The sequence below is a fragment of the Vanacampus margaritifer genome, chromosome 1 (assembly GCF_051991255.1).
Source record: "Vanacampus margaritifer isolate UIUO_Vmar chromosome 1, RoL_Vmar_1.0, whole genome shotgun sequence".
In the NCBI taxonomy this organism is placed as follows: Eukaryota; Metazoa; Chordata; class Actinopteri; order Syngnathiformes; family Syngnathidae; genus Vanacampus; species Vanacampus margaritifer.
In genome coordinates this window covers 27,391,024-27,405,975 of record NC_135432.1, presented here as the reverse complement: position 1 = coordinate 27,405,975, position 14,952 = coordinate 27,391,024, and the positions used below count along the sequence as shown (strand labels likewise).

At 39.0% G+C, this 14,952-nt stretch overlaps 1 protein-coding gene across 2 annotated transcripts in view; it reads left to right on the top strand.

Moving 5' to 3' along the window:
* Positions 1–14,952, top strand: part of sema3h (sema domain, immunoglobulin domain (Ig), short basic domain, secreted, (semaphorin) 3H) — a 52,242-nt gene that overhangs the window by 23,210 nt on the left and 14,080 nt on the right. For both annotated transcript variants that reach the window (XM_077544458.1, XM_077544447.1), the window contains exons 3-8: positions 1,589–1,651; positions 2,077–2,196; positions 3,700–3,793; positions 3,892–4,011; positions 5,241–5,386; positions 6,557–6,671. In XM_077544458.1, the coding sequence (XP_077400584.1) occupies positions 1,589–1,651; positions 2,077–2,196; positions 3,700–3,793; positions 3,892–4,011; positions 5,241–5,386; positions 6,557–6,671 (658 nt within the window). The remainder of the gene's footprint in view (positions 1–1,588; positions 1,652–2,076; positions 2,197–3,699; positions 3,794–3,891; positions 4,012–5,240; positions 5,387–6,556; positions 6,672–14,952) is intronic.

Genomic DNA, 14,952 nt, shown 5'->3' with positions numbered 1-14,952 from the left:
AAAGGCATTGGAAGGCCCAGCAATGCTCATTCGCGCAACCAAATTTCCAGAGAAGCACATCGGCATGAAAATGAGGATATACCTTTTTATTTATTTATTTAGTCTACATTGTAAGTATACTATCTACAAATTTAGAACCCCAGTGTGCGTTGAAAGTCACTTCCCCACAAAGAGGTACATTTCCATGAAATGACATTTTGGGATGGTGAGAATCCTTTGGCGGTGGTCCATGCTGGTTCCTGCCAGTGTGTGGTATGCGGCGATAAGGCTGACTGTGGTTTCTAATCTAATCGGCTATCTATCAGGCAGTGCTGCAATGACTACATCAGGGAGCCATTACTTGACAACCCAGATTGTTTCCTGACGGCACCCTCACTCTATCAGTTGCAAGAACTGAATTTCAGTTTTAAAAGTAGATGAAAAGTTTGAATGGCCTTGGTCATTTTCAACCCACAAATAAAATATCATGAATTTCATAAATAAGTGGCACTGCGTTATCAACAGTTATCAATGCTTTGATGCAAGGGGAAAAAACCCTGAACTATACTAGCCAACATTTTGGCATCCAGGCTGCTAATATTATTCTTATGTCGGAACGCGGACAAAATTAAATCCTTCTTTTCGTCTGCTGTGTCCAAGAAAATTTTTATATCCATGAGTTAAACTTTCTCACAAAGAAATCCAAACTGGACTGACTTACATTTATGCAGGTTCATCACGTCCTTTAAAATCTTCTCATTATCTTATAAACAACAGCGTAACCATGCACTTGTCAGTCATGTCAAATTTGGAACACAATCTACACACATGACATTTCCGTAGGGAACAGAATTTTCAAGGGGGGAAATATGCTTGAAATGTAAACACAAAACACACTAAAAAAATAAAATAACCTGATTAAATTGTGATGTATCCCATGCAAATGAGCCACTGCTCATCCTGCTCCGCCTACTGCTAGGCCGTTGATGAGTTTTCATTATAAGGCAGAGCTAAGGGGTGCTTACTACTTGTTGAATCCCGAATCTAAAAAAAGAAAGTGTGAACTGCGAAGTGCACATGAGCCCTCCACAGACAGCACCGACAGATTATAATTGTGAATTTGTGCGCATGTATGTACTGTATGTGTGCATGTAGCGGTCACAATGGCAAATCCTAATACCCACAACTCATCACAAGTTAATACTGTTAACTGCAGCTCATCCCTGAATCCAACAAAACTCAATGCTGCACTAATTCCCTTTTGACTTGCACATAGTGTTCAGCCAGTTGATTCACTTGTGATACTTGAAGTAAGTAATTGTTTAATTCTGAGTGATTATAATGACCAAATTAGTGTAGTCAGTCAATCAGTAGATTAATTAGGCTGCTCTCTCTCTCTCTCAAAAAAAAAAGAGATTAATTAGGCTGGTTGCTGCAGTAACAGCCCTCCCTCTTCTCCTCCTGACCTCTTTCTTCAAGATCAGTGTTGCACTCATGCTGACTGTCCTCCTCATAAAGCACCTGCCACGACCAGAACCTTGTTAAGTGAAATGTAAAGTGAGCAGTGAAAACGGTCGTTAAATCTCACTTTCTCTCTCACTCTCTCCAGTTGCATTGGCCTGCCAGTCCGGACCGGGTCCAAGAATGTCTAATGGCTGGAAAGGATCCAGAGGTGAATCAGCATACCCAAACACAGTAACACATAAGCTCAGCTTCAGCGTCTACGTCGGTATCACTTAAAGTGTGTTTTTTTTGTACACACTTCAATGCAGATATGTATCTGTGGCAGGAGTCACTTGAGATATTTTTCATCTTTTCCCCACTGTCGGGTGCACTTATTTTCACGGAACCGTAATTCAAACTATCAAAAGTTTAAAATGTATTCAGGAAGAAAAACAACTCTCACACGACTATAGGGAATTAAAAACAGGTGATATTTCTCCTTCTTTAAATCCCCTGTTCGTGTGAGCTGAAACTTGAATGTGCATTTCTATCTAACAGAGAAACACATGTTTTTTTGATAATAATAGGTTCTTTTGATAACAATAGTTCAAACAGTTTTGAAAAGATCAATATCATGCAACTTTCTCTATCCAGATGGAGTGTGCTAACTTCTTAAGAGTCCTGCAGCCTTTCAACAAGACTCACCTGTATGTGTGTGGCACAGGGGCCTTCAACCCAAGGTGTGCTTTTATAGCTACCAGCATCTTCCAACAGGTATGACCTCAAACACACAGCGTGGTGTTATTATGGCTGGACCAGGCTTAGTAGCTTGATCTCCCATCCATCCCAATTTCCCTTTCTATGTTATCAGCAGTGGGAATTACAGAGTAGCGCCTTATAAAATAACACTACAATATATTGTCCAAGATAGTGCTAGTATCAAAATACACAATTGGGCCATAAAAGATTTATTGCAAGAAAACTACACCACATGCTGATATCAGCGTAACTGAAGAATCAGAACCACATGCATGCAAACCACAGAAATATTTTCTTTTAATATACTGTACATGTGACAAAATACTGTAATCTGTTTCCATCTACGTCTTCATCCAGATTTAAATTCCTTGTGCCAAGACAAAAAAAAAAAAGTTTGGAGGAAATGTGTTTTTTGTACAGATTTTTTTTTTCTTTTGTCACTTTAATATTTAAATATGATGACATTCAGCTCAGAATCTCTTTGTCTGCGCCGCCACCAAATTCACCAGAATTGTCTTACACCACATGCGCCACAACTTAGACCTGCTTTCAGCTGGTCTAAAGTCTAGTCTACTTTCTGCCACCAAGTTGCCAGGTGCGCTGGCAGTGTGTAAAAGAAATTGCCCTTGGTCCACCCAATACCCAGCACGGCGCAGTGCTGGGTATTGAGTGCGTGTGCAAAGTCTACCAAAATAGAGCCCTAAATGTTTTCTTTTTTTGTGTGTGAAACAATGTTGCTGTGAGCCCGCCCATTGTGTTTGTTTGTGTGAGTGCGTGTGTGTTCCAACTACCAGCCATGGTCCCTATGCACAGGCCTGTGAGACCGTGTGAGTGCGGTGTCTGCCCCAATGGTCAAGCATGGGCCGCATTTCATCCAGTCTCAGCTTTCTGTGAAATAAGAAATGTACGCTTCATTTTTATAATATGAATATAAATATCATCCCATTAGATGTGTGCATGTTTACAATCAAAGACATTTTGATATGCATCTTGTTACATGTGGTGTGATACAATTCAAGGACTATGCATTTTAAAGTGTAGCGATTTGAACCGGTTCGACTCAGTTGGATTATGATTCGATTCGATATGCTACAGTATAATGAGTTTCTTGTAACTCGAAAGCAGACAATAATTCTGCAATAATATTAACTTACATACTGCAAATGATCTCTTGTGTGACTGTGTGGTCAAGTAAGATGTGTGTGTGTGTGTGTGTGTGTGTGTTGCGTGTGCGTGTGGATGCGTGTGTATACGTGGGCATGTGTCAGGAACGAGCTAATCCCATGAAAGGCCATGCAAGATCAGAGCATGTCTGCAGACGTGGTGCTTAGAGGAACTGGTGGCGCTAACTGGTTTAAGACTGGACTTAACACATTTTAAAATCCTTCCACTTAGCCTACTAACCCCCAATTTGCCATTTACTAGCATGTGGGAAGTGTGTGTGTGTGATGAATCAAAAAATAAAATCTCATTCTGAGCTGTTTCAAGACAAAAGTGTCTCTGTTTTGGTCTCTCCAGTCAGGGCACCAGACCCTCTCCTACAGCCAAACTGAATGCGGGAAGGGCAAATGTCCATACGACCCCTTTCAAAAAACAGCATCGGCAATTGTCGGTAAGTTGGCTTCTCAAACCACAACTTTGCTCAAGTTTGGAGTTGAGATTGAACAACTTGTTAGATGAGTGCTGACGTGTTTCTTTTATGTTGTGTAGATGGTGAGCTGTATGCTGGTATTACTTCAGACTTCATGAGCAGAGACTCTGCCTTCTTCCGTAGTCTTGGCAACCGACATGTCATCCGCACCGAGCAGTACGACTCCACCTGGATGCAGGGTACGAGCAAAAGCATACTTAATGCAGTATGTTTCTTATGTATCATCTTTCTCAAGAGAGTCAGGGAATATTTTTCTTCCTAGATTCAATATAATTTAAGACTGAACAATTTCCTTTGAATTGACTTAGAGGCTTCTGATTGTTTTGTTGTACTTTATGATTGATGTACAGCAGGGATCACCAACTCTGGTCCTCAAGGGCCCCTATCCTGCATGTTTTAGATTTTTCTCTTCTTAAACACACCTGATTCAAATGATAATGATCCTGATCAATGATAACAATCCTGATCATTTCAATCAGGTACATAAAACATTCAGGCTGAGGCTCTCGAGGACCGGAGTTCCTGACCCCTGGCGTAATAGGATACTTGTGTTCGTCTACAGTCATGTATTTCTAGTTTAATTTTCTTTCTTTTTTTTTTCTATTTATGGGTGATTTTTTATTATTTTCATGGCAACATTCAAGTGTTTTATATATTGTACAGAGGTTATTCTCCTTCATTTCAGTTGAGTTACTTTCTCTATCTTAGTCTTTGTTTTTGCTTGCTTTTTTTCCCCCAGAAATTGCACTTTTCAGCCTCACATTTATGCTTTACCACCTGTTGCTTTGTTATGCATTTTAAATTGTATGTAGACAATGTACTGTAGGCAGTACAGCTACACAAATAAACAACGTGTGGACATACTGTATATACCAAAAGGTACAAAATATCTATGCAGAAAAAAAAATGCATGTGCAAAGCCTTCATATCTAGTGCCTGCCATAAAGGCCTATTGGAGCAGCATTCCAACATGGGCTTCGTCGGGTCTTCAACAATAATATTGTGGGATGGCAAAAAAATTATATCACTCTCAAAGTTAGTATTTTGATATTGCATACGTCTATCCAAACAATTACAGAGGAATGCTTATGCCCTAGCTGGGTCTTTGCATTTTTTTGTCCAACCACTGTATCGTAAACAGTGATGAAAATAGTATAGATGAGTGATGTTGTATCTTTGGGATTGAATCGATGTCGAACCATCTGCTGAACGATGCTCAGTGTTTTGCTGTCGTCTGCTGCTGATAACAAAAACAGTACAAGATGACTTTCTGCTGAGTATAAACTGAACGTCTATCATTTCTTCTCTCCCTCTTGCTATTGCATTTGCACTCTTACATGTAAATGTGCAATCAGCAGCAGGTTGCGTAACACATTGTTTTATTTTCTCTCTGTCCCCCGCTCGCCAGATGCCCAGTTTGTGCGGGTTGCGCCACTGTCTGAAACAGATAATCCAGAAGACGATAAAGTCTACGTGTTCTTTAGCGAGCGCGCTCAGGAGGCCGAAGGGGCCGCTGGGAAGGTTCTCTACTCCAGAGTGGCCCGGGTGTGCAAGGTAGGGTGGTGAGATGTTTGTGCCCAAAACGATGGATGCCAGCTTTATTTGTTTACATGCTTCTTTCAGCCTCAGACTGCTTGTTTATTTGAAAGCGTTCGCCTGCACATGTCAGATACGTGCTTTGTGGTGCACGTGTCTGAGTCCGTGAAGGTGTGTTTTTGTAAAAACTTGTGTTTAGACGTTCTTACCACATCGTATAGATAATCACACACACTGGAACTGTTTATGTTTGTCACTATCTCGGAGTCTGCTGCATCCTCTTTTACTCTCAGACTATTTCATGTTGATAGTTATGTGTGCATGACGATGTTTGCATTTTTCATAGTTTTTGTTGGTCATCCTCCAGTTTGTTTGTATTTCAACAATTTTTCCAGAGGAAAAAAATAAATAAAATTGGATTAATCTGTTTCTTCTAGAGTGACGCCATCATAAAACTATAACTGTTTATTCAATGTTTTAAATTAAGTACTTTTCTAACATTTCTACCAGTCTCGTAAGTGTAAAAATATGTCAAATTATGTAATAAATTGCGCAATAAACACAAATTAAACAAGAAGGATTAGTTCATATTCGTATTCATTCTTTTTTTAATAGTTGATGTTGAATTATTTCCAACTTTTCCATATTATAATAAGCAGCCACTGTGTTTGCCTTGCTAAGTTGCTACCAATATGGCTCATGAAGTTCCATTTCGAGTTTTATGGCTATCATCACACTTTTTCCTCTTAGCCGTCACTGCTACCCTTTCTGTGAGGGTGTCCAAATACCTAAAAAAAAAAGAGAAAAAAAAGAAAAGCACACTTAACAAGCAAGGTCTTTAAATACTAACTGGAAATATTTTAAGCTGCCGTCTCTCGAGGGGAGTTGATTTAGAATTTTTTAAGAGAAGACACTTTTTCAGAAAAATATGATTTTATTTTATTTTATTATTTTTTTTTTTTGGGAGATCTCAGTATTGATCATTTGAAATGTCATCATCATTGTTCTCCCTTTTTTTTTTTTTTTTTTTTTTTTTTGTATGTGTGTTTGTGCGTGTGTGCGTGCGTGTGTGTGTGCGTGCTTTTATTTTGTTTTTTACTTGGGGGTAGTTGACAGTGTGGCATTGCTTTTTTTGACGTTTGATATTTTTCATTTGAATGTGATTTGTTTCTGTGTTTGTGCGTGCAGAATGACATTGGAGGCCAGAGGAGTTTGGTCAACAAGTGGAGCACCTTCCAAAAGGCTCGTTTGGTGTGCTCAGTCCCAGGACCAGATGGCCTGCAGACACACTTTGACCAATTGCGTGAGTACAAAGAGTCATAAAACCTCACATGTGCAGTAAAAACTAAGCTACGTCAGACTTTTACTGTTAGTTGCAGTAACGACCTTGTCGCCCTCACTTCGTACAATTTTTGTTGTTGCGCATATTTGAGTGTGAGCAATGATGAGCAACAAGTTTTTGCTTGAAAGAAATGTAGAAGGGCACACGCACGGTGTAGCTGAATAGCTCCGGTGTTACCACGGTGATCAACAACCGAGTCGGTCACCTTGGGTCCGTCAACGTGCCTCAGCCTTAGTAACCATGGCAACTGGACTCAACAGTTGGTTGCTGTGGTTTTGTTCATCATCAGAAGTGGATAGGATCAAAGAATGAATGAAGAAAGGAAGTTAGGAAGGAATGTTGGAGAAGGAAAGAAGAAAAACATGATGCAAGAAGGGAGGTGAGGAAGGAAGACAGAAAAGCAGGTTTCAGTGAAAGAAAGATGGTTGTAAGCAGGCATGAATAAAATACAGGTGTGATTGAAGGAAGGCAGAGAAGTCAGTTTCAATGAAGGAAGAATGTAAGGATGCATGAATAAAAGCAGATCTGATGGGAAAAGAAGGAAAGAGATCAGAAAGGAAACGATGAAAGAAAGTAGGAACAAAGGTTTCAGTGATGGAAGTAAGGATGCAAAGTAAAAGCAATTCTTAGAGAAGGTGAGAAGGAGGTCAGGGAGGAAAAGATGCCAGGGTAAAAAATATAAATAAAAGAGAGACTGTATTTTATAATAAACCCCAAAGTATTTGGGTTTTGGAATCACAGGGGAACATCCAAGGTTGGTTGAAGTCCAGTATGTTCAGATAAAAAAAAAAAAAAAAATTCCCATAAAAAAATATTTCCATCCCAGAGTGAAACAGTGGCCATTGTAACAACCTTTATTAACAGTACAAGCAATATTTCATGCAACATTTGTAAGCTTGCTGCGAGTCCCCAAAAGTTTGGTTGAATTTGAATTGGATTTGCATTTAAATTTAGAGGACACTTGAAATTTTATAAAATAGAATAAAATAAAGAAAATTACATTTCAGTAGAAATTTAGATTTAAATTTGTTTTTACAACATTCATTTTTTTCATGCAGTGTTCCTAAATATATATGCGTTTTCCTCTAAAGCACATGGCTTTTTTCCCCCTCGCCATTCAGGGTGTATAGTACCAAATTTGCCTACTCTGGCCGTAGTATCGGCGTAACAGATGCAGAACATCATTGCCAATGCCCCCACGCCTATTGTGTTGAAAGTAATTGTCGCTGTCCCAGACGCTGGTGCTGACATACTGATCTAATTATCTATATGTGCAAAGCTGCAACACCTGTGTGAACGCACTCTTTGAGCAATGTCCCGCTTCAGCTGCTGAAAGAGACATGTGAATAAATCTCATGTCAAAAGGATTCATGACACAGTTCTACATAAAAACTTAAAGCACATCTGACACATGCTCATTACATTGAAGAACCAGAAACAATATAGTAAATGGAGTTACAGTAATTGTTTGACAGGCCCATTTTTTTTATTTGACACATACAGTACAATACAAGACAAGGTCAAACAATTTAATTATTGCATGCAGGAATTGGAACCCACAACCCCTTTGATGTAGGAAACAGTCCAATGGAGCCTGAAGGCACTTATGAATACAACATGCTATTTGGGGCACTTTTCCTTTTACCCACCCACTAATGTGGAGTGAATGAATTAAGGATACTGGAGATCTCATCATCCATAAATAGAATTCCACTAAAGGGCGCCATTTACAGTAACTGGTGTCTGCCAGCAATGCCCTTAGCAGCGAATCAGGCTTGATTCCATTTCTTTAAGAAATCAACTTTACTTTGTAACAACCACAACAAATTGACATCCTTCACTTAATCACTTTCAATATTTGTCACTCTGTTCCTACTGCTTTCAAGTTGCGCCCACTCACTACATAAATCATAAAGTGCAGGAAGTTCACATATATTTTCTTATAGATACAGTATTTGATATATTCTACAGGCACTGTAGAGACATGCAGAGAGAAAATATGGACATTTGGAGAGTGTGGAGACAGGACTGGCTTCTTATCTCTGCTGTTTTTGTTAACAGAGAACGCACAAAGTAAACTTCAGGACCCCTATGTTTGTTAAAAACTCAACATGCCCCCCCCCCCCCCCCACACACACACACAGTTACCATCTGAATGAGCATGCTGTGGACATTAAGATGTTGAATAAATCACGCACAATGTCTGTTTCTTGCACGTTGTCAAATCCTTCTGTGGGCACACTTGCATCATAAGAAATGTCAAACGTTGCAGTCAAACTCTCACAAACTCAATCTTGGGAGTTGTTAGCAGTATAAATATTTCGTCCCAGCAGGCCTGTGGCTCTGTTTTGCACATCTGATAAAATCGCAATGACATTTGTTTGCGAGCAAGACAAACAGACAGACACTCTTGCAAAAACCGCAAGCCCATAGACGGGGGATTAAGTCATCAGGTTAAGAATGCTGTCAATGCTGTGTTTATGCCACGCTTAACCACACAGAAACACTACAAATCCCATGAAGACTTGAGGCATCTGCGGGTCCCTCATGGTGGTTAACACCTGGCTATATGTGTGATTGTGTGAGGTGGTCAGGTGACACTAAACAACCTTCATAAGAAGCATTCCCATAACCCTTCGCATCGGGGGTCAAGGCCATTTCCATGTATGTAGGCCATGGGGACTAGCCTGGGTTTTGAATCTCAAAGTATGTTTGAAACTTTTGCAGAACTTCAGGATTGTTTATAGTGCACCATGTTACTCAGGTCATCGCTGGTTATGAATCTCAACAGGCGCGTCTGGGTTTATGTGTCAAACTCATCTAATGCAGGACTGTTTACACTATCTTCTGAAAGGATGCAGTGCTGCTGCTCATGAACATCATTGGATGAATATGATAAATATTGACTCCAAATAACATCCAGATTACCGTAAAGGTTTACAAACGCAACTTGTCCGCACAAGAACTTAGTAGTCATGCAAAAAGTTATGATGAAATTTTAACTGGATCATATTCAATAAATGTGCAATTCATTTTGCCGTCACAAACCTGTTAAACTGTAAACCGTTATTTACTGAACAGACAAGTTAAGATTTGCTGAAGTTCAGCGAGATGCAACATCATGTATGACAGTGTTTTGACTTTAGTGTGTAAAATGGGGCTTTAATAAAATCAAAATATTTTAAAATGTGTATACATTTGAATTTTTTTTAATAAATTAGAATAATAAAACGAATTGTTCTACTAATTTACTATGCTATACTTTATAAGTGGATTGTAAAAAAGTCATCAAAAACACATAAACAATTATACTGTTCATGTATTCTTGTATGATACGGTTGGCTTTAATTTTGAGTGGTCGCCCCCCATGGGCCAAGATTGCTGTATGTCATTCTGGATTCATACTATTACTGCATGCACTCACTTGGCTCCACTCATGCGCTTCTAAATGTTGATGCAACACGTGAAACTGTGAGTCAGACGTCCACTGAACCATAAACACAGACAGTCTGGTGTGTTTACAGTTTTATGTCTTGTAGATGACATTCTCGCTGCCTTTTTTTGACTGAACTGCTTTCTGGTAAATGCTCCCAGACACGGGATGGCTACTCGTCTGTTGGAGTAAAGTAATGTGCGGCTCTGTAGCTGTGTTGCAAAAGAAAAAAATAGCAAACCGCGTCTGAGTAAGAACTTCACTAATTCTGCCCAACACAATGATGAAGCAATTTTTTCTCTCAAATAATACATTTGCTTTAGGTGATGAAATTGGGATGGCTCTCAAATGTTGATCCTCTACAGAAAGCCATTTAAACGTCAAATTTTAAAGGTCAAGCATAAACTTTTATCCAGCGTTGCTTTAAAACAAATCCTCGCATTTTATTTTCCACAGAACATATAAGACAGACAAAAAGGGGCTTAAGAAGGAGGCATTGGAGAAAGAGGCCATGAGATGAAAAATGGATTTACAGATATGACATACAGAACACCAACACTGTCAGATTACTCTTGTCAAGTGTTGTTTAATACTTTATTACCTCACCAACGAAACACCTTCTCTATCAAGTGGGCATGAAAAGATGCTTTGTTATAGCAAGGAAGATTGATTGCGTTTGAGGCCTCCATTCAGCTTCTCCTATCCATCATAGCATGTGTAAATTCTAGGGAGAGTTTTTGCAAAAGCAACACAGGAGGGTAGATGGTTGGAAGATGGCTGTTTGCCAGATGAAGAGGACAAAAGAAGGACTTCAAAGGAGCTGAAGAGGGGAAACAATGAAGCAGGACAAGAGGGAGAGGGTGCATGGAGGTTAAAGCGCAGGGTGTTGACCACAACAGAGGCTGGGGGGGTAGCTAAAACCGAAGCTTTAGTTGAAGGTTGGAGAGGGAGGAGGAGGAAGATAAAAAGGAGAGCTAGAAGGTGAGTAGGGGAGTTGAGGCTGTTATCGCCCCCACACAGAGCTGATTATGGAGCCGGTCAGCGGTGCAATCTAACATAAGATGAGAGGAAGAGGTAAGGATAATGAAAACATGGCTGGAGTAGGGAGGAGGCAATAAATCGAGAACTTTTTTACACGTTCCGTCCCAAGATAGAAGAGAAGGTTGAAATCCTAGGCAAGAACGGGAGATAGCGACAAACCGGCTGAAGATATTTTCCCCTCAAACAACATAGTGAAGTGAAGCAGAAAGGATGTGAGGGGTGATAGCCAGGCAAGATGAGAATCGAGGTTAATTGGCATGGGGTGGAACAGACACTAATGTGGAGCAGGGAGGAGAACAATTTGGAGGTGTTGGGGCCACATGAAGGTTTTATGGGAACTACTTGTTCTTCCAAAATCATAAAGAATAGTTATTTTCAACATGTCACAAAGTTGCTTTTGAATGTTGTATATACAGGTATGTCCCGTCAGCTTCACATATTACTTCACGCTTACTAAAATATTTTCATATTTCATACACACAAAAAAAACACACAAAAAACTTCATTGAAAAAAAAAAGAGTTAACAGTGTTAACATTTGGACAGCAACAATATTCTTGATTTTTTTTTTAAAAACACTGGAAACCTGTAAATTCACAGAGAAGTCAACCGGTTGAACATCTCCCATATTTAGATAAGACGATGAGGAAAATGGTAATGACAATGGTGTAACAAAAAAGGAACCTGTCAAGCAAACAATTTGTTACCTTTATTTTTTTTAAAGTTGTTACCACTGTATTAACAACAGAACAAATGTAGAACTTATTTTTGCTCTCATGCCATGTGACAATGGATTCTATGCTCTGCTCGCATCATTTCATCATTTAGGGTAAGGAAGCAAGCTAACTATTCTAACGCATAGCGACATTACCAAAATACGCTGAAATAACGTCAAGTTACTGTAAATGACGCATTGCTTTATGAATTGCTCAAGTTATCCAAATATTGATGTATCATATATATCATTAAATATATATTTAATCAGCTATTTGCTGTTTCACAGTGCACGCAGGTCTGTGTGAACACAGATTTACACAGTTTATTTTGACACGCTCAACTCTACTTTGTTTATAGAGCACAAAAAAAATTACAAAATAGAATAGAAAGCTTTTATTGTCACGTTCTGTGGTTCAGCAGATGCAACAACATTTTCCATTGTGACCACGTCAAAGTATCCTTGAGCAAGATACTGAACCCATTAACCATTTACCATAATGGCACATTGCGGAGTTGACAGGTGCAGCTGTTTCTTCGTCTTTAAAATGTCACAACTTTGACATTTCCACCTTGAAAAACACCAGCTCCGAACTTTTCTACTGTAACTATTCCAAAAATCTACATTAACAAAATTTTAAAGAATGAGGTTATTTTTGCTCCAGATGCTCTCCAGGTAGCTTAGAATAAACTGAAGCTTGTACGCCTCCATATCCTTCCCCAGAAATACGTCATCAGCTGCAGCGCATGTAGTCCATTGACCATGCTAAAACCTTATTCTAGTTTTTGATGGTAAAAGTCCAACCCGTGCAAAGACATATTTTAATTCAGACCAAAAGACTGATTGGTCAAACCACCTTGTGATAGCATTTGTGTCAAAAAGTAGCTAGTGAAGGACATCAATTGGAGGATGTCAACCATGGCCAGAGGGCACAAAATGTGTCAGACAAACATGATGGCCAATCGAAGAAATAAGGCCAATAGCCTGGGGGGGCTAAAGGAGCAGACGAGACGGAATTGAGACTATTAATGGTAGAATAGGACAATGAGAGTGCACATTAGCAGTGTGGGCACAAAGGTGACAAAGGGAAGAAGGTATGTTGGCATTCATGGTGACTGTGTGGGAGGGAGGCAGAATAGGGGTCCCTGCCTTGGGGGCTACGGCGAGACAATTAGGATGAAGAGGAGGAGGAAGATAGGGTTGATCTGCAGGTCTGCAGGCTAGACAACACTATCTTCCCTGAAGGGGGGGACTGGCTTTTTTGTTTAGGAAAGAAGACATAAGGACAATCTTCCAGAGAAAATAGGCCAGACAGACGGATAGACAGATGAATGAGGAAGATAGAATGATTAAGACAGCGGTGAGGAGGGAGGGATGGAGGACAAGGGTGGGATGTGGGTTCACAGTGAAAGTGAGAAACAAAGAAAATGAGAGCAGCCCTAAAGGGGTCCTGAGAAGCCCAGGTGGATTTGAGCAGAAAGGGATGAGGGCTGAGCACCTGGTCACAAGATAAAGGGACTGGAAGGAGGACAGATACTGAGAAAAAGATATTCACTACTGAGGGTGTCAGACCGCTGTAGCATAGAAAAATCATCTGTCACAAAAACAATCATGGGTACGTTATCCACGCAAGTGTTTCCCCAAATTGAAAACCCAAAAGTTAACTATATTTATTATTGTATTGGTGTAGAATTGCACTGCATCAGACTGACAACTCGTTTTGATATTTTGCCACCTTCTCATGTACTCGAGTTTATAGGTTTGCACATTGTGCTGGCACCAAAAAAAAAATACAATAAGTATTCACATAATATGTATATTTATATGCCAAAGGTTACTTAAAAATGTTCCGTATTTGGTGTTTAATGGTTTCAAAATGGTCAAAGTACTGTATATATATATATATATATTTATATAAAAGTTTATTGTTTAGATAGTAACCCAATTAGTATCCTATTTGTAATTTTGAATTAGTAAAAAACATTTTTTTTTATTATTTAATTTTTTTACAGCTATTATTTTTCACTGCTTTTACCGCAGTACTTTATGCAGATATAGTATCAAAATCAAAAATGTTGCTATCGTGACAACAATTGCAGCTAAATAAACAAACCAGACTAGAAAGAAAATGTTTTTGTATGATGAAGTTTCAAAATAAATGTAGTGTGTTCTGTTTTCGACTTGATGTCTTCTTTCTCATTTATTCCAGTGGATGAAAATTCTAGAGAGAGTCTCGAGAGTTTGTGGATGTCTGATGATCTTTGTAAAGACAGATTATTTGGGTCAAGCGGTCAGCCACGTGGTTTACAGTGCGATTTTTTTTTTCAACATTTTTCCTTCCTTGATAATGACCTAATTTGACTCCACTGGTCCAAAAGCAAACCGACTTTATTTTATTTTATTATTTATTTTGTGCGTCTTCGCCTTCCCTCCTGCACGAAGAAAGCCATGTTACATTTTTTAAAGTTAAATAATAAATCATTGGGATGAGGGCAGAAGCAGAACTCTACATCAGGCTTGATTTAAACTAGTCACACAGTGATAAAAATTAATTATTTTTGCCAGGCTGAATGAGTCATTCAATCATTTGTGAATGCATGATGTCACACGATGTTCATTCAAAAAAAAAGAAAAAAGCAACTTTAATACGGGGTTAAAAGAAGACTGTACGAAGAAAAGTAGTAGTCCCATGTAGTAAGCACTGAGCAGACTCTGATTCAGAACATTAAGACTCCACTAAAAGAGTTGGGTCAAAAATAACCCAATTTTGGGTAAAAAATGGACCGATCCTCTACTTGGGTTTATTTGACTAAAGTTTGAGTCAGGAAATGGGTCTTTTAATGTAAAACAACTCATAAATATTGGTCAGATCCTTTACTTGGGTCAAAAATTGGGGTAATTTTGTATAAAACAACCCAGGATGTTGAGTCAAATTGACCCATAAAATGGATCGGTCCATTTTAGATCCATAATTTGTTACTTTTGACCCAACTGTTTTTAGAGTGTAGTGTCACCAATGCATATTATTACGCTTTATACTGTCATCATTTAAAG